The sequence below is a fragment of the Mus caroli genome, unplaced genomic scaffold (genome assembly GCF_978045245.1).
Source record: "Mus caroli unplaced genomic scaffold, Mus_caroli_1 scaffold_13, whole genome shotgun sequence".
Classification (NCBI taxonomy): domain Eukaryota; kingdom Metazoa; phylum Chordata; class Mammalia; order Rodentia; family Muridae; genus Mus; species Mus caroli.
The window spans coordinates 11861852-11881365 of record NW_028227268.1 but is presented as its reverse complement, the minus strand read 5'-3'; the positions used below and the strand labels follow the sequence as shown (position 1 = coordinate 11881365).

The 19514-nt window shown below is 39.2% G+C and overlaps 1 protein-coding gene and 1 long non-coding RNA gene across 4 annotated transcripts in view; both read right to left on the bottom strand.

Moving 5' to 3' along the window:
• Positions 1-1105: 1105 nt before the first annotated feature.
• On the bottom strand, positions 1106-4078 carry LOC115032422 (uncharacterized). The gene is made up of 3 exons (XR_003838100.2): positions 3926-4078; positions 2266-2826; positions 1106-1389 (listed from the first exon to the last, which is right to left on the bottom strand). It is a non-coding gene; the product is annotated as an uncharacterized LOC115032422 (long non-coding RNA).
• Positions 4079-7026: 2948 nt separating this feature from the next.
• The window catches only part of Abca5 (ATP binding cassette subfamily A member 5), a 73887-nt gene continuing 61399 nt past the window's right edge, over positions 7027-19514 (bottom strand). For all 3 annotated transcript variants that reach the window (XM_029483791.2, XM_021176497.2, XM_021176498.3), the window contains 11 exons: positions 17571-17697; positions 17237-17354; positions 17052-17143; positions 16116-16291; positions 15479-15554; positions 15284-15378; positions 14331-14450; positions 12823-12972; positions 11874-11953; positions 10949-11004; positions 7027-10214 (listed from right to left, as the gene is read on the bottom strand). In XM_029483791.2, the coding sequence (XP_029339651.1) occupies positions 10107-10214; positions 10949-11004; positions 11874-11953; positions 12823-12972; positions 14331-14450; positions 15284-15378; positions 15479-15554; positions 16116-16291; positions 17052-17143; positions 17237-17354; positions 17571-17697 (1198 nt within the window). In that variant the 3' untranslated portion in view covers positions 7027-10106. The remainder of the gene's footprint in view (positions 10215-10948; positions 11005-11873; positions 11954-12822; positions 12973-14330; positions 14451-15283; positions 15379-15478; positions 15555-16115; positions 16292-17051; positions 17144-17236; positions 17355-17570; positions 17698-19514) is intronic.

The following is a 19514-nucleotide window of genomic DNA, read 5'->3' as shown; positions in this document are numbered from 1 at the left end:
GAGAGAGAGAGAGAACTGTGCTGTGCTCAGCGAAGCTGGAAAGGTGGAGCCATCTAAGCCTTTGACGTCAGACACAGAAGACTTGGAATTTTCAGCTCACTGTGCCCACGTTGCTCCCTTTAGGATAGTAAATATTTTGTGGCATTCTATGCCAGAGGCATACAGTTTGCTTTTCTTTATTTTACAGGGGTCTATGATTGGAGACATTGTTCCGGTCTCACAAGAGTTTGAGATTTTTAAACTGCTTTGTGACTGTGAAAACCTGTGGGGACTTTGGAAGTTAGACTAAATGCATTTTGCATTATGATATGGCCCCAAGCCAGTGGGCGCCAGGGAGTGTGGGAAGGTGTGGTTTGAGTGTTAATGGCCCTCATAGTCCTAAACTGAAATGATGACGCTGCTGAAGCGCTCCTATAAACATTTGATGATGCCCTGAGTTGGACTGAAAAGTTTGAAAGTATAGCCGCTAAAGTGGATTTCATGTGCAGGCCTTCCAGGATCTGCTGGTGATTCTATAGGCGTCAGTTTGTTTTGTTTGTTTTGTTTTGTTTTGTTTCTGTCAGCTGTCTTCTCTCTGTCCTCTAATGCATAGAGCTAGGGCTATATATCCAGGTCCGTTTCTCTACCAGCTGCTGTTAGTTTCTGCTAACTCCCATGTTGTCAAAACTGACAATCATTTGAGTGCACCGGAATCCTTCATCTCGCTATCGCTCACACCCATGAACTGTATGTTCATATGCATCCTGTGAAACGCACTAGCTATGGTCAAAGAAAACTACCCTGTGGATAGTTTTCAACGGGATTGTTTCAGTAAGCACCGGCTTATTGAACTGTCAGTGTCTCCATTCCTGGATGAAGTTTTTTTTCTAATTAAAAATGCTATAAAGTAATGAAAAATAGTACAAGAAGGAATCAGATGTAAAGATCGTGTTGTCCTTCTGCAGGGGGCTGGAGGTAGGGTGACACAGAAATTTTAATCATTTTGAAGATCTTTGAGGAAGGTTCCAAAATCCAACTTTGTAAAAAAAAAATTCATTAATAGATCTATTTATTCACTTTACATCCAAATATCAGCCTCCCCTCCCCTCCCCTCCCAGTCCCCCCTCACACAGCTCCTTCCCTACTTCCTCCTCCTCTTCTCCTCTGAGGAGTACTCCACTCTCCCACGTGTTATCCCACCTCGCACATCAACTCACTGTAGGACCAGGCACATCCTCCCCATTGAGGCATCCCAGGTAGGGGAACAGGATCCACAGGCAGGCTAAAGATTCACTGACCGTCCCCACTCCAGTTGGGGCTCCCACATGAACACCAAGGTGCACATCTGTCACATGTGTGCAGGGGGCCTCGGTCCGGCTGGTGCATGCTCTTTGTTTAGTGATTCGGTCTCTGTGGACCCATAAGGCTCCAGATTAGTTGACTGTTGGTTTCCTGTGGAGTTCCTATCGTATTCAGATGCCTCAGACATTCCCCTCAACTCTTCCACAAGACTTCCCAAGCTCTATCTAATGATTGCTGGGTAGAGCCTCTCAGAGGACAGTTATGCTAGGCTCCTGTCTACACACATTAACAGACTGTCATTAATAGTGTTAGAGATTAGTTCTTGCCCCTGGGCTGGGTCTCAATTTACAGCAGTCATTGGTTAGCCATGCCCTCCTTCTCTGCTCCATCTTTATCCTTGCACATCTTGTAGGCAGGGCATGTTTTGGGGATGGAAGGTTTTGTGGGTGGATTGCTGTCCTTATCCCTGCACTGGGAGGGCTGCATGACTATTGGAGGTGGCCACTTCAAGCTCCATATCCCCCCACTGCTAGAAGTCTCAGCTAGAGTCACCCCCATAGACTCCCTGGGCCTTCTCCCTATCCTAGGTCTCTGGGACATCTAGAGATGCCCTGCCTTACTGTTGGTTTTCATTTTCTTTCCCCTGCTCTCTCTATACACGATTCCCCAACCCATTCCCTTACCTATCACCTCTCCCATCCAGTTCCCTCCCTCTGTCTGCCTCCCTTATCTATTTTATTTCCCCTTCTGAGAAACATTCAGTCATCTTCCCTTGGGCCCTCCTTGTTATTTGACTTTTTATATATGTCCACTAACCTTTTATTCACTTTGCTCGTATATTATCTTAAACAGAGAGATAAAGGCACTTATATTTAGGATTATTAAGAGCTATCCATTAATTCCTATTAATTTTATTATTTGCTTTCCTAATCTCTTCAATTTTTTTTCTTTTCTTTCTCTATCCATCTTAAGCTTTTGACTTACTGAGTTCCTGAATGTTGTTTTTGCCTGATTTTTTTTTTCTCTTTATAGCTGTTTGTTCGTATTGCTGCCTCATCTTTGTCTTCAGTCTCTGATTTTGCTTTTCCTTCTGTGTCTGTGCATTGGTAGTGCTTTCTCTTGTGTCTTCCATTTGACTTACTGAGTTTTGATTTCCAATGTTTCTATTTAGCTTTTTGTTTTCAGAATCGCAATTTCCTTGAGGTTGTGACCATTCTTCCCTGGGTCCTCTTAGTGCATTCATCTGATTATTCAAATACTCTATGAAGTTTTTTGAGTTCTTTGTCCAGAATTAACAGTTTCAGTACACTGAAGTTCAGCTATAGAAAGGGCAGGATCTTTTTGAGGTAGCATGCTGTCTTGCTTTTGCACATTTCCTCTGTTTCTAGTGCCATCTGTATACCTGTTGAGGTGAATATCTGTTTATCTGGGATCTTTTTGTACACCGGTTGAGGTGGATATCTGTTTATCTGGGATCTTCTGACTGAGCAGCTCTCTCCTGAGGGTTCAACTGCCAACACCACTCAGAAGCTAGAAAACAAATTACTGTAACGAGAACAGGAAACCAAAAGTAGACATAGAAATACAATTCAAATCAATTAGGGCTGACCAGTATACCAATAACTATAGAAAATGAGGGGGGAAACGTAGAGTAAGCTATGAAGTTAAAAACTAAGTTAAAAACAATAAGCAAGTTACACAAAGGGTCTAGGAAAGAGTAAAAAGAAGCAGCCAAGTTAAATATAAAGGGGAAAGGGGGGCTATGAGGGAAATAAAAGAGCAATGGATAAACCTGATTATAGGGCAAAGAAAAGGGATTAAAATTAGAGAAAGTTAATGAGATAAGTAAAAAATAAAAGCAACTTTCTAAAAATAGCATAGAAACAAAGGAGTTAAAATGTAGGTGGGTGGTAGAGTCCTTGCTCAGCAGCCACAAAGTTCTGCATTTGATCCCTAGACAGACAGACAAACACACACACACACACATGCACACACACCCAGGTAAAAACAAAACTTAAAATATGAAGTAAAAAAGAAAAAGAGAGTTTTTAAAAAAGAAAAAAAAAAAAAGAAAAATCAAATAAAGGGAAAAAAGGTTAAGAGTTTAAAAAAAAAAAAATACAGAATTGTAGAGCCTTCTTTGGGGGTTCTCTCCAAGGCTGGATTTGCAGCTATGGTAGAGTTGCAGTTGTAGCTTAAGGCCCTTCTTGTCACTATTCAATGTGCTGCTCTTTGTGCACCGATGGCCAAGCCAGTCATGTATCAGTTGTCACTACAAGGACGAATTCATCTTAGAAGCTTTCCTTCTTGTGTATCAGGATTCACTGTTAGCACACTCAACTACAGCCTGCGGGCTTGGCAGGTTCGCGCTCACTCCAGAAACCTCCCACTTTGTGCATCAGGCTGTAGCTAATGTCCAAGCCATGGGGCGTCCCTGAGTACACGGGGGAGGGGGGGCGGGGGGATGAAAAGGACAGCAGAGTACTGAGATTTGCAGAGGGGAAGAGCCAAGGGAACCCGGCATTCAGCTTGCTGGTCTCAGTGCATTCAAGGCACCTCTCTACAGTAAACCAGAGTGGCAGGGCGCGAGTCTAAAAGGACAACAGTGATCTGGTGGACCAGAGCAGGAGGTTCTCAGTCCTACCTGGCAGCGAACGGCACAACAGGAAGACAGCCCCAGAGGCCATCTGCTCCCCAGGATCTCAGCGCTGTTCTCCAGTTATGACAGGAGATGACAGGGCTCTGACCTCTGTCTTGCACGGGTCTTAGCTGCGTGATTAAACTCTGCTTGCTGGTTTTCCAGTTACTCCCATAGGGCTTTGTGTAGCAGAATTTTTCCCTAATTGACTGATTGGGTAATAAAGATGACAAGAAGCCAATCACTGGGCGAAGAGGAGGCGGACCTTCCGAGAGAGGAAGAGGGCAGGAGAAGGGCACTTATTTTTGGACGGAGAAGTGGGAGCAAAGCAGACAAGATGTACGCCCGGAAGTGTTAGGCACCATTAGGATCTGCCATCAGCAGATTTCTAATATAGAAAAGATGATGAATTTAGGATGCTGGATTCCACGCCCAGCAGTTGTTTTATCTGTTGATTCTAAACTAAGATTGTCTGGTGTTTTCCATTCTGCAGCGACTCAGGTGGGCCAGAGGGAAAGAACTTAGCCGAGGCGGAATTCAGCCAGACTTTGGGTTGGGAAAATTAGGCAAGGACTAGGTTATAGAGAAAAGGTAGCGGCGGAGCATGGATCGGCGACAGTGCCCCCCTGGCTAGCCATGGAAATTTGGAAGTGCTGAGTGGGTTTGGGTACAGCTACCCATGGGAACCAAGAGAGCTATCTCGGAGCTCTAGAGAGGCAGAGCCAGCATTGGTGGGAGAGGCCTTGGCAAGGGGAAATATGCGGTCTCGGGGCTATGCGCCAATAGCGTGGGTTGTTTTTTAGTAATTATACGCAACAGCTTTGTCCTTGTTCCAGATTGGGCAGGCTACCATGCCTTCCGTAGTTTAGCCCTACAATTACACTCAGCTTGTTGATATCTGACTATTCCCTGCTCCATGGCTATGCCTCCTGCCTCCTGCCTCCCTAGACACCGAAGCACGATGTCTCCAGACTCCTTCAATTGCAGCTGTTCTGTTCTCCTCTCTCCAAAGTGTCTCAGTCTCAAACAGGAGGCCCTCTTCTCAAGATGGTACCTTGCTATCTTTTCCAACACTGGCCTGCCATGCAGGAGTCACTGAAATACCGTATCATCTCACTGGATTTATGAATTACTGCCAGTCTTTCAGCAGAGATGCCAAGCTTATCTTCCATTGCTATGGCTTTGTTGCCCCAGCCCCCACATCGCCCCTGTAGCTGAGGCTAAGAGATGTTTCCCCCTACATAACCTGTTTATCACTAGCCACAACATGTCATGATTCCCTATATTCTTTTTCTGTATCTTGAAGTAAAGACTATTTTGCTACACAGCCTTCTTTCTCAGGATCACACCTGGGAAGCTTCTAACTGCCACCCTCCAAAGCTCCTGTCCCCAGCATGGAACTTTAATGAAGTCAAATATCTTCAAATGGTTAGAAGTTAGATTTCAGACAGTCCAAGAAAATGGCATTTTTTTTTCTATCAATGTGATCTTGAGTCTCTCACTGTAAGAATTACCAGCTAAATCTTTAAATGACTCTGTAAGAGAAATAATAAATAAATTTCAAATGCATAAATAATACTGGCTTTACTATAGAAAGTAGCAGTTGAGAAATAAATAAACAAACTGGAGACTGCAGTGACGTCTCTAACAAAGATGATACCCCCAACAATCCCTCTTTAAGGGTTTGTTGTTGTTATTGTTTTTGCCCATCTCTGCCAATCCACCTCCCAGTTTTTTAAGTTATCAATATATTTGGCTTGAATGAGAAGTGCTGAGATTCCCTGATCGTGCGCTGGAGCTGGCTCAGAGGTCAAGAGTGCATCTGCTCCTCTGGAGGACCCATTCCCAGCACTCAAACGGAAGCTCACTGCTGTCTGTAACTTCATTCTGGGGATGCTAACGAACATCTTCTGGCCTCTGCTGGCACTGCGTGCATGTGGTGCACACACATACATACAGGCAAAACAGTCATTCACAGAAAATAAGTAAACAGATAAATAAATAAAATATCCTTCAAGACTATTTTGTAGAATACTTGAAAATTTGGTTTTGTGACTTCTTATGTTTTTGTTGTGAGCCTAGCCTTTAATGGCAGAGCCATCTCTCCAGCCTGGTTTTGTGACTTCTTAAAGGCATTAAAAGAGGGACTGAAAACTAGTGATTTACTCCCTGTGTTGGGCCTACAAAACCTATCACGACTGTATTTGTAATCCTTTGCTTTCAGTTTGACAAACGGTTGAGGCTGTCTGCTGGCTCACTTCACATTTCTTGTCCTTCGTGTCTTCTCTTGAGTCCTCTGCCACTACTCCCCAAACAGACTAGCACTTATGAAGCCAACACACTCAGTAGAATTGAGCCTCTGGTCACCAAGATTGCCTGGCTGGCCCTGCCTCTGCTCAGAAGGCTTTCTTTACCCAACTTCCTTCCTGGATTAGGAAGGTGCCCTCCCACACGGCCCTCTGCTGCCACCTAGCGGTCAAAGGGTTTATCCACCTTTCCACCTTGTCTATTCCAACGTTGCTCTTGCAAAAGAAATTGGATTTGTTTTAATTTTTCTTCTTCTTTTTTGGGGAGAAGGTCACAAGGGTGGGGGAGACCTGAGAGGACAGGAAAGTGAGTGTTATCAGGGTACATGATGTGAAATGCCAAAACAACTAATAAAAATATTGTTAGAAAAAACTGGGGCTTTTTCCATGACAGAAATAAGATATTTTTTAAATGCAAACTTTAATTGTAATACTAAACATAAAACATTTTTAAATAAATAATTTTGGAATTACCCCATTTCTGGTAAGAGTCATCCTCCCCAGCACAGAGCTCTGCATGTAAATGGTAAGTTGCTGTTTTAAGTTCTTTTGACTTTCAACTAGACAGAATGAGCAGAATATGTCCAGTGGCTCTCTAAGCAACAAGATTCTCTTATTTTTTTCTTGGTTATCTATTGTTGAATTTGAGTATGATTTAACTGCAGTTCTTCCCAATGTTTTCTTATCCCTTACTTTATGTGGGTCCTTAAGAGATATTGCCATTTTAGGCACAGAGTACTGCTTCAATTTTGAATTTAAGTCACATATCTAATTATGAACACTAAATGAATTTTGGTATACAAACTGAAGTCTGTCATAGATTTTTAGCTCTTAAAGTTTATTATTAATAATATAAGCACATTCATTTTTCTTAAAGGGCAGCATTGAGAATTGTACATATAACACATTATGAATAGAAAACAAGTAAATTTTTACCTTATAAGAATAGCTGATACAAAAATAATTCACCTGAGAATAAATTCTCTCACTTTATGTAATATGCTATTTCAAGGGGAAAGATGAGAACTCAATGTTAACAATATTAAAAATACATTAAGAAAAAGCATTTGCTATTTTAAAAAAAGTCCTGTGTTTTGAATGCTACCTGAAAATGTAAGACGGCATTGTAACTAATGTGAAATGCACGATCGGAATGAGACGCTGAGTGGCCAACAAAGAATCGGGAAAACAACACTCACCCTAGTAAAATTAACTGTGCTATTCATTTTCCTAGAAGATATTCTTAAGACTAGTAGCAAAGCATTGTCATATCATAACTGGTTATAAGTATCTATCCTTGTCTTAATAAAATGTAAGATCTTACAGAGCCGAACAGTTCATCCTTCTACCCAAAGAGCCCATTCTGGAATCACAGTCACTGGAAGGTGTGCTTAAAGTATCGAAAAATGTTTTAACAGAGAAAACCAAAACTGGCTAAAAATAATCTCTGACAAATTAAAGTTTTTGGGGGAAAAAAAAAACCTGCTTTTTCCTAAGAACAGCATGGAAGGCGGGGAAAAGCCCACAGAAGGCAAACCCCCCAGAACGCTTCCCAAGGCTACCTCCTGACCGGCTCCTCTGCTGCAGACAGCACTGCCTTCAACTCGGCAATCTGCCTTTGTTCTACTCTTACTGTTTGGCCACAGATGGAAAATATAAGGCAGGAAGGTGACGCTGCAGTTTGTTTTCATTTGTTGCTAACAAATACACTTATTTCTTTACCTGTATTGAAAAGAAACAAAGTTCTGAAAGCAATAATTTAAGATAATTTAAAATAAATCCATGTATAAAACCAAACTATCCACTGTAATATGAATGAACACACAATACATAAGACTAGACAGTGCAGTCTCGACTTTCATTCCCTAGGAAAATTACACTGAGCAATGCTAATAGACAGTGACCAAGTCTACATGAGAAAGAAGGCGGTATGGCCTGTGTTCACCATCTCTATGAGACAGTTTTGTCTTAGGATGGCCAAACGCTTTTAAGACACAAATGAAACCTACCCTTTTCAGTAACTGTCCTAGTAAACTATAAATGCAGCTTGTTTGCTTGTTTTTAAGGGTATGTGTTCTAGGTTACAGAGTTACAAAAATCACATCCCCCTCCCTCCCCCCCAAAAGGCCCAAGGTACTTAAATTCTAAAAGAGAGCTCTTCAAGTTTACGGCACCATTTAGCAATGACTTGCTGAGAAAATACAATGTGCTATTTATAATTTATCAGCAAAAATAAAGATTTCCTCTTAAATACATCTTGACTATATTGGTCATGCAGTGATCATTAATTAAATGATTAATTAAATGTAAGATCCTTAAAGAATGCAAAATTATAATTTGGTATCAGGAGGCAAGCTACTGCCAATGAAATCTTACAAGAAGAACTTGGGAAGAGGGGCGTGTCATAAAATCCAAGCAGACTTGTAGGATGGTTCTATTACATTAGAGTGCCTCTGAGATACGAGACTAAACAGATATCTTTAGGAAGGTGGAAAGAAATTGTCAAAGCAATAGAGAAAATTGTCAGCCATGTGCCACCTTGTACTGAGAAAGGAAAACTTGAATTAGCCACTAGTGCCTAAAGTCACAAATTTTACTACCCAACAGAACTAAAAGTTCATTAAATCTTCCCAACATTAAATAATTAATAACTTCACTGAAAGCTTGACCATTGAAAGTTGGTAGCAAGCCCTCTGTTCTTGCTATTGTTCTTTACGTCTCTAATGCAAAAGTCATACCACAATATATGTTTTTACAAAGCTAACACATATACAACAGACTGAAATACAGTATCAACTACTTCATATACTTGTATACCTGTCCATATGAGTCACAAAATCAAATATTTCTAAGATTAATTATCATATTTCAACTCTGTCACAAGAGTGAAACTCTAATTTTTATTTCTTAATTTAACCCTTGAAAGAGTTCCTATATTCTACCATGTTCTGAGGTGACCTTTTAAAGGAATGTATATGTTGACCTACTTAAAACTCAAGAGAATCAAGGAATCAAATTTAGTAATAAAAATGGTTATCCATTAAATTTCTCATCTAAGAATAAACCTAAATGTGCCCTGTATGAGGAAAGGCAACAATGCCCTCACAGCTCACAGTCGGGTGTTTGGAGGGAAGCAGAGATTGACGGTCCTACCTCGACAAACAGCTGTCACTGGAGTTTCACAGACGTGGACTCTTACATACTAAGACTCTAATCATAGTCTTTCTGTGAATAACGATTACCAAACACATTTGAATTTTAATGTAGACAAAAGACATGCAACCTGAAACATTTAATTACCCATATCTGCAATCACTAGACTACGAGACTTCCCTTTATTTCCTGTGACCAATGACTGCCACCTAGTGGACGTTACTTCTCAACCATTCCACATTTACACAGGCCAACTTCCACTAAGAGCTTCTTTTAGAAATATTAAAGGGAAAGCCAGTTTCTGCATTGCTTTGTGTCTCTCTTCTGTTATTAGTCAGGTACTGGTCTTTTTAAATAGCACTGGGAGATTACATAATCATGTAACATAGTATAAAATTTAAATATTATTCAGAATTATTCTTTTATTATTTCTTTAAATCCTAAGTTGAGAAATATTGTTTTTGTGAAACGTGAAAAGGATGGCATATAGACTACCTTCAGATATAAACATGCACATGGACAATTACACGCAAATTTATTGAAAGAAAATCCAAACCATAACCATGGTGTGTTAATTAAGGACTTTAAGAAATTTCCAAGTGCTTTCATATTTTTTAATAACTATTCAAGTAATAAGCTTTTAAAATCAAAGTTAAGATAAAAGAAGAAAAAATAGAATAAAAAAGAATAATCAACTCAGGGTCAGTAGGCTGGGTGAGCATAAACACTCAGAATACTACTCTGTCCTCCTGCGTCCTCTCCCACCACAGAGTGCTGGCCAAAGTCCCACAGCTGTTATCTTCTTCCTCTTGCTCTTTCGTAAGTTCTACAAAAACCTAGATAAAAGGAAGAAGGAAAAGTTAACTACTGTATCATTCGGAGGACTCTTACCTAAGTCAGAAACGATACAATGCTCTAACTAATATGTAACAAGTATCAAGAGATTTTCTAATATTGATACTATTCAAACAAAGCAAGTTATGCCCAGTAGCTACAAAGACAAACACATATTTAGAGGGTTAATAAATTTTCTAATTAATATATCAAGTAGTAGTGTCATAAAATAACTTAAAATTGTTTAAACAATTTAAAGTATTCTAATATAAAATAATTCCATGAGTCTTAAGATGTTCAAGCTTAACAAAATAAAATGTACTTGAATTAATTATTCAATAGTATACATATATATCAAACCATCGCGCTGTAGTCAATAAATATAAATAATATGACTATTCAGTTAAAGATGTTTGAAAATGGAACTGAGCAAAAAACTAAGAGGAAGCTAAAGTTGCAATTCTAATTAAATTATAATTTGAGGATGGTGAGATGGCTCAGCAGTACCTTTTGTCAAGCCAAAGACTCAAGTTCAATCACCAAGCCACATGGTTGAAAACTGACACCACTAAAATGTTGTGGCACTTGTATATCCACACATGAAATAAGTAAGTAAATGTACTCTAAGTCTATAGTTTTAAATGTCTATAATATCGGTTGGTGTCTACACTATAAACCTAAGCAATTGCTACGAGATACAGTTAACTGTAACTTTTCTGATTTAACCTTAAAGTACCTGTTCCAGGGTTGCTTGAGAAAAGCTGTATTCTTCAATGGCAAAAGTGCGTTTTGCTATTAAAACATAAAAATGCATTTTACTTAGTGATATTTTTAAGGAGTGAAATGGCAACTAGTTCTAAAGTATCTACTCTGCCTTTAAAACCGTCAACGACGTATTCCAAACTGGAGCTGCCCACGTGTGCTACTTCCCTCGGCCCTGCTTCTCTCTCGTCCACGTCCACACTGATCCTCTGTAAGCCACTACATCAACTGTCCCCATGTGACCTCTCCATTTTCTAGGTTAGCTCCTCCTTGCCTCCAGTGTCTTGTTCTTCGTCACTCCTTTGTTTTCTTGTGATGTCAGATCTCTATCCTCCATTCTCCAAACACCACTACAGCCTGTTCTAGATGCTTAAATTCATTTCTTAACCTTGGCCATTATAAGCCTTCCAATATTCACTTCAAATCTACTTTTCCAATCTAATACCAAATTCTGTTAGTATATTTATTCTTTTAATCATAAAGAAACTATCAGGAAGGTAAAAATTTCAGAATTAATAATTAGTCTACAGCTATGAAGATACACAAGATATAAGTAAATGTTGTCCTACTCAGAATCCCCATAAAGACTGATAAAAATTCTATATATGTTTCAAATTCTGAAATTTTTGTGAATTATATCCATCAGGGCTGAATTTGCATTATTCCACCAGAAGTCCTCCCATGTCTCCCACAGCCCCTCTCAAAGACTTGACCTCTTCTTTTTAAATTACTGTTAAATATATGTGTATGTATAGGCATATATTTATATTAGAATAAAAGAACAAAAGACTATAGTTGTTATAACTGTAACAATAACCTGTCTCCCAGTTCTCAACTTTCTGACTAGGACCCATTCATTACTTGAAAATTATTTTACAATATTCTCAAATGCTACTTGCCTTCTTCCAACTTAGCGAAGGATTGTGAGAGAGACTGAACATCTTCTTTTGGAATTTTAAAAGCCAAAATAGAAGAAAAGCTGAAAAACAAAGATAAAATGCAGGAGGATGGCATGGCAAACTTAACTACTGTGTTTGCTTGAATGCTAAAGCTTAAAACTTTTTAAGTTTAAATTTAAATTCTAATAATCTACTTGATATTCATTTTCCTAAAACCTGTGTGCAGAATGACAGGATCATATCATGGGACCCCCCTGAAACAACTACAAGCCTCTCTTCTGGCAGCATAGCCCTGTGCTGCTGACAACACAGCACATCAAGGTAAAAGAGTCGGAGACACAGACAGAAAATACAACTGAAAACGTAAATGTTTATGATTTCCTGTCGCAGGATATTTGATCACTCTGTGAATCCTGACAGTAAAGCCTGTTTCTAGTTTCAGTGTGGCTCAACGTGAGCACACACCTTTAATCCAAGAGTGGGAGACTGTGTCCTGGAAATGCTGTTTCTAGTTGTGGTGAGGCTCAGCCCTGGCACCCACCTTCAGTCTGAGAGCTTCCTGTTTACTGTAAACAAGACTGAATAAAGCCTGCTAAAGCTCAAGAGACAGAGCAAGCAGCCAGCTGACAGGGAGGGAACACAGGAAAAAACCATAGAGACTGAGAGGAAATCAGGAGGACAGACAGAGACACACACAGGAAGTAGAAAGGAGGGACACTCAGTTGGGAGGGTTTTTAAGGCAGTGTGGAAAGGAACTCCCCCCCACCCCCTTCTGGGACACGGACTGAGGAGGAAGGTCAGCTGGGTGCTTTCTCTGCCGCACTGAGCTGGCAGATCACAGCATCTGGGTCCTAAATCATCATTTGGTAAAAATCAAACGTTTGGGATTTTGTTTTTAAAACAATTTCAACTTTATAAAGAGTATTAAATATATTTAAAAAGTTGTTACCTCTCTTGGCGGCTTGCATTTGGGAAAATATATTGAATTTCTCTTTGAAGGCGATCTACTTCCAGGTTTTCTATCCAGTCCTTTAATTTAATTTCCAAAAAGTAGCCTTTCCCAAACTTACTCTTCAGATGTTGTACTGTTCCAATACATCTGAAATAATTTTTAAAAGAAAGAGCTAAAGGCTGGACCGCTTTCAAAGAATGATTTCTTGCTTAAATCTCTACCACATTTGTTTTTAATAAAATGACTCTGGCAATCTTTTACATGTATAGAAAAGTTGCAAACATCATGCAGCATGCTCAGACACTCTGTATCATGTCTTGTTTTCCCTAATACTTTCTTCTTCTATTCTTATGACAAGTGTGTCAAATCAAGCGACCTCTGTCACACAAATCCAGCCAGGGTCAGACCTGAGCTGACTCTGCTGTTTTCTGTTACTGTTTTTTGTTCCAGCAGTCTATCCCAAGCTACACCTAGTTTCCAAGACTCTATCCCAAGCTACACCTAGTTTCCAAGACTCTATCCCAAGCTACACCTAGTTTCCAGGAGTCTATCCCAAGCTATACCTAGTTTCCAGGAGTCTATCCTAAGCTATACCTAGTTTCCAGGACTCTATCCCAAGCTACTCCTGGTTTCTAGGAGTCTATCCCAAGCTACACCTAGTTTCCAGGATTCTATCCCAAGCTACTCCTAGTTTCCAGGATTCTATCCCAAGCTACTCCTGGTTTCCAGGACTCTATCCCAAGCTACTCCTGGTTTCCAGGAGTCTATCCCAAGCTACTCCTGGTTTCCAGGAGTCTATCCCAAGCTATTCCTAGTTTCCAGGAGTCAATCTGTGTTCATTTTTGTGTTACAATAGGCTTCTGAGCTGTGGACAGAGAGCCACATCTAAGCGTGGTCTCCCTGCACTGTGGCATACTGCAGGCTGTGCAGAGTCTGCCCAGAGCCCAAGTCTGTAAGCTTTCCAACTGTGAACTTTACTGCTCACAGTTCTTTCTCCTTCCCTCACTCAGCTTCTAGGAGAAACTGGTGACATGCGGCATTAACCTGAGAGAGAGAGGGTAAGCTGCCTTTGAAGGAATGTGACAGACAGATTACTTGGAATCACTGTGTAAGGAAAACGTGTCTTTTTACACACACTTATTTATTCAATCAACCATTTCTTTATGCACATATAAACTCAGATAGTTATTTTATACTTTGTGTTATGATTCAAAACAATGTCCATTATTGTAAAATAGTCTGATAACTTTTAAATAACAAACACAATAATAAAAACATGCTAATGTAGGTAGCTGGACATATTTTGTAAAATATAGATAGATATATGCATTTCCAAATATAGATAGATATATGTATTTCCAAAAAGTTCTATACAAAACTGATTTTTAAAACTAAAAGTTTTGACATTTCAAACTAATGCACAGTTCTCTACATTTTAAAAAGATCACATTCAAAACTCTACCCTCCCTCTCTTTCTCTGAAAGATATGCTGTTTAAACATCTACCTTAGCTGCCCAGATACCATGATGGCCACTCTGTCACATACAGCCTCTGCCTCTTCCATGTAATGAGTAGTCAGGAGGGCGGCCCGCTTTTTGTTTTTAAATGCAGTTCGAATAGCTCTCCTATAAAATATAAATAAACTTTAAGTAAGAGAAATACACCTGCTTGAATCTGGAAATAAGTCGTTTCCCAAAACTCAGCTATTTGACTACAATTTAGCCATTATCAACTGCTGTAAACGACTGCATCATAGCAAACTATGCTGGCTCGTCTACCTTACTCTCCCTTAGTCTGAAACTTGACAAATGCAAAGAGCCCTCACTATTTCAAAGGTATCCATGAGGTGAGAGTGAGATACCCAGGCTAGTGGAAGGGCTCGGAGGTAGAGCCCTTGTTTATGATGCACAATATTTTGGTCTCCATCCCCAGCAATAAGCAAAAAGAGAAAAAAAAGTAAAGAAAGTACAAAAGCATGAAAGAATGAATGAATCAATTATGATAAAATATGATTTTGTTACAAAAAAGGTACATACTCATAAAATTAATATATACCTAAATTAAACCTTATACTTGATAAGTAGAAATTAAGAACTAAAAATTATTCAACCAACTAGTACTTTAAATTACTTCAACAAATTACAACATGAATTCAATACAATAATATGAAAAACATAATTTTCTATTAAGTGACTAAGAAAAAAATCTTCCAAAATTAGTTCAGAAAGTAGAATTATTTATTTTAGTAACCAGCTGTGTGTTCATTTCTGTTCTGTAATATATAAAATATCATTAGTATTTCACCAAAGAGATGATAAAAGCTTTAGAAGTTTACATATTTAATTGCTATTTTATACAATCAAGATGTACACATCACTAACGGGAAGCTATTGGTCACAGTGACTCTAACCCATGATGCAGTGCGCCAAGCGGCAAGTGTCTGCGGTGTCACACTCACCACATGTGCTGCTTGGCTCTTGGGTCCATGCCTGTGGACGGCTCATCCAGCAGAGTCACCTGAGGATTCCCCAGCATACTGAGAGCAAAACACAGCTAGAGGGGAGGAAGGGGAGGCGGGACTAAGTTATTCTGCCCAGAGAGCAATGGCTCTCAGCTAATGAAATACATGTCTCTGCCATCTGATGAAGAATACCTTTCGCTTGATCCCTGCAGGTAGTTTCTTTACAGGCTTCTGAAGATGTTCTTTCAAATCAAGGGCTTTTGTTATTCTGCAAAATAGCCAACACGAAATTATGTACCTGGATCTGCACTAATACAAGTATGTTATGTATAATCATTTATGCTCTTCTCTCTAAAAGTATCACTTAGGTAATGTCAATTAGGTAAGGAAAAAAACTCCAGTTTTCATCATTGTAAACAAATTAACTGTTTTTAGAAATAATCCAATTAATTTGAGTATTACTTATGGTACATTCTTCCTATAATTAGAAATAGGAAATCTGAACCATGCTGGCATGTTGGGCAATGTTTTTAACCTAAGCACCTAAGAGCAGATGCATGCAGATCTCTGAGTTTAAGGCTGGCTGGGGCAGCCATAGCAAGGCTGTCGCAAAAAAAACCAAAAAAACAAAAAAGCAAAACAAAAAAAACAAAAAAACAAAACAAAAAAAGAATCATAGAGGAGCTGATTTTGTCATAACTTTGTAAAGAACAAATGAAAAGCAATGGTCATTTTTGTATGGAAACTATAATCTACAAAGAAGGCTGGCTTTAGAATTTGAAGACTTTGGAATGTGCGTTCCTGCCCCCAAGTAGCAAAGGCAATTTACCGGCTGATGACCTCCTTCATGTCACCGGGACTCATTCCTTTCACAGCTCCGTAAATCTCAAAATGTTCCTGTAGAGTGAGATCTGGCCACAGTGGGTTTGTCTGAGGGCAGTAACCCATACACTTAATGGATTCATCATCTTCACTTGAATGTGAACCATAATCTCCTAGAAAGATCTAAAAAAATGCAACCACATTTTAGTATCTTTGCTTTGTCTTGTGAAGAAGATAGTAAGTAGATTCTTTAAAACTCCTTCCCTAAGTCACAGTGATATCTGTCCAGTGTTCTAACGCTTTTTAAAGGTGCAAGGCCACACATAGCTAAGTCAGAATTTAGAGATTCAGTCAGACAAGGCGGTAATTCTACACTGGTGGGTGGGAAATCAAGTCCCCTTTTTAAAGTATTGTCATCAGGGGCTTCATTGAAATGTTATATTTAAACTAATGAGTTAAGTAAAATAAATTCCTTGTGTTTCTCAGACATAAGGTGTAATTGACATAAAAATTAATCTTAGGCAAAATCTCAAAGAAAGGAGTATTCCTGGTAATTCACAGAACAGTAGTGTGAGGAGAGTGAACGGGAGCAGGAAGGAGAAGCATGTGGATGTGGGGTCATGAGCACGCTGCAGACTCACCGACAGGGCCCACGCTAACCTGCCTATCTCCAGAGATTACCATACCTGTCTTCATAAGTAGGCAGATAAATCTACCCTGAGTGTAAAGAATTAATAAAAGCAGAACTATATATGTCTATTTGTGTGTGAAATTTTCATACATATTACTTTCAGATGACCAAAGACCTTAGTCTCATAAATCCATACTAAAAATACTAAAACACATAAAGTTTGACCATCCAATTCATAATTTCTCACTAGTGAACTTATATTAATTAAAAATATGTCATAGCAGACATAACCCACAGTTGTGCATACCATACCTTGCCTGAAGTTGGTTCAACATCCCCAACCAGAATATTAATAATTGTGCTTTTGCCAGCACCATTTGGACCCAACAGTCCCAAGATCTCTCCTATAGATATTGGGAAAAAATTATATATTAAAGTCAAACTAAAAACAGAAATTACTCTTTTGGAAAACTTGCTTAGGAAAAATAAATACCAACCTTTTTTCACACAGAAAGAGATGTATTTTGTTGCTACTTTTGTTGTTTTTCTTGAATGAAGAAAATCTTTCTTGTCATCATATTCTTTATGCAAATTGCATACCATAATGGCTGGCTTCTAATAAGGAAAACAGCTTTTAAATAGAGTCGCAAATTAGATGTCTATCATTTCCTATCGCAGATAAGTACCCTAATAACTAAATTCACCTCTAAGAGGGCAGTGTAAAATAAATTTTACAGTCATATGTGATAAAAAGTGTTTCTTCTTCATTCCAGTGCCTTGGTAATCTACCATTTGAGACAAAATGTGACATAACAATAAGGAGCAAGTTACCTCCTCACAACACTGGCAACCCATCAGCTCTTTAACCTTCAGTCTTTCAGCTTTGACATCTTCATCTTCATCCTCATTGATGGGTGGTTCTGGAAACTTCTTATTTTTGGCCTTTTGTGAAAGGGCCCTAAGCACATACAAATAGTAGATGGTTACATAACTGAATACGAAGACATTTATTAGATAGTTACATAATTAAAATACTAAAAAAATTGGGCACTAGACAGATAAAATGTACCAACATGGTTTAAAAGAACACCAACATGAGACCTAATGTTACCTCTTAAAAGTAGAATTACTAATGGTACTGCTCATTGACTGTTAGTGCTTAAGTGACATTATTCAAAGCCAATCAGTTACAACATTTTATATATATATATATATATATATATATATATATATATATATATATATATATATATAACTGGTATGTTCAAAGTGTTATTCCACAGGGAGAGGGGGGATCTACGGGTTAAAGAGCTGTCTCTGTGGTTAAAAGCAGGGGCCATGAATTTGGTTCCCAACACTCACAGCAGGCAGCTCAAAACTCCCGATAACGCAAGCTTTAAAGGATCCAATGCCCTCTTTGGCCTTGACTTTCACTCACACAGACATACACATATACACATCATTTTAAAAAACATATTTAATTGAAATATGCATATTTTCTCCAGAGATATTGCAGTGTGAGTATACATAAAGCTGTCTAGGAAGAGTAGATAAGGCTGAAATCAAAATCCAAAAAAAATACTTGATCTAATGGCAGATGGGGAAAGAAGTGCTTGCAAAGAGAATCCTGAGTAGGAAGAGAGGTAATGGAAAGTGACCGTATAAGAAACAAAGGGAAAGTAGAAAAGCAGAAGGGAGGAAGGGCTCGTCAACCAAGGGACCAAGTCATCTAAGCCCAGCAGACAAAGCAGAGAGACTGAAGACACTGCAGGTGAAGAAAGCCCAGGTTATACAAAACTAAGGAGTCAATGGGACAGAAACAATGCAAGACAGAAGGCATTTGACTATAAAACAAACAAAGGTATAATATAAAGAGACAAATGGATTTATACTTGAAAAAGATTTTTTAGGTCCTTTTCCGTATGAAAGAAAGTGGTAATTCCTCTTTTCTGAAGTAAGAATATGAAGGAAGGGGCTGGAGAAATGGCTTATTTGGTGAGGAGCTTGCCATATAAGAATGAGGCCCTGAGTTTGGAGCCATAACATGTATTTTTAAAACTGGGTGTGGCAGCACAGTCCTGAAGTCAGAAAGACTGAGGAAGACACCAAACATCCGGCCTTCACATACACATGCACAGCACATACACATGAATACATACATACAAACACACATATGTGATTCAGGATGATACAGAAAGAGAAAACAGAGCAACATCCTTAAGTGCATGGAATAAATGATTCATTACAGAAAGCCAGCTTTTCCTCTGGGACATGGCAAAAGCACTGGTCAACGTGGATAAATCCGCAGATACTTGCAATGAAGTTAATTAAGGTCTGGGGTCCTTGTGCTCACAGATAAGCACTAGGGAAACCAGGAATTCTAAGCACTCAGGCTTCAAGGAGAGATGTGCACATGTTCTCTACCCAGAAGGCTGCGAGTGGTTGCTAATAGCCTGGTAATCTGTGCTATCTGCAGGACCAGGTCACACCAAAAATCACCCCGCATATGCCCCAACTGTTATGTTAAGCCAGACTCTTCCTGTCTAGACCTTTATCCTGAACAATGTTTCTCAGTCAAGAAAACCCATCCTCGGGGGAGACGTCACAGGTACTTTGAAGCTTTGTAAGACCACCCCTCTTAAACTATAGAAACCATCTTTAGGGAAGACATCATTGTTTGGTTGGAACCCCTGCTCATCCCCTGTACAACCTAAGAAGCTCCACTTGCTCTTCATCCCCCAACCCCAACGGGAAGGAGACCTTGCACTAGGACCC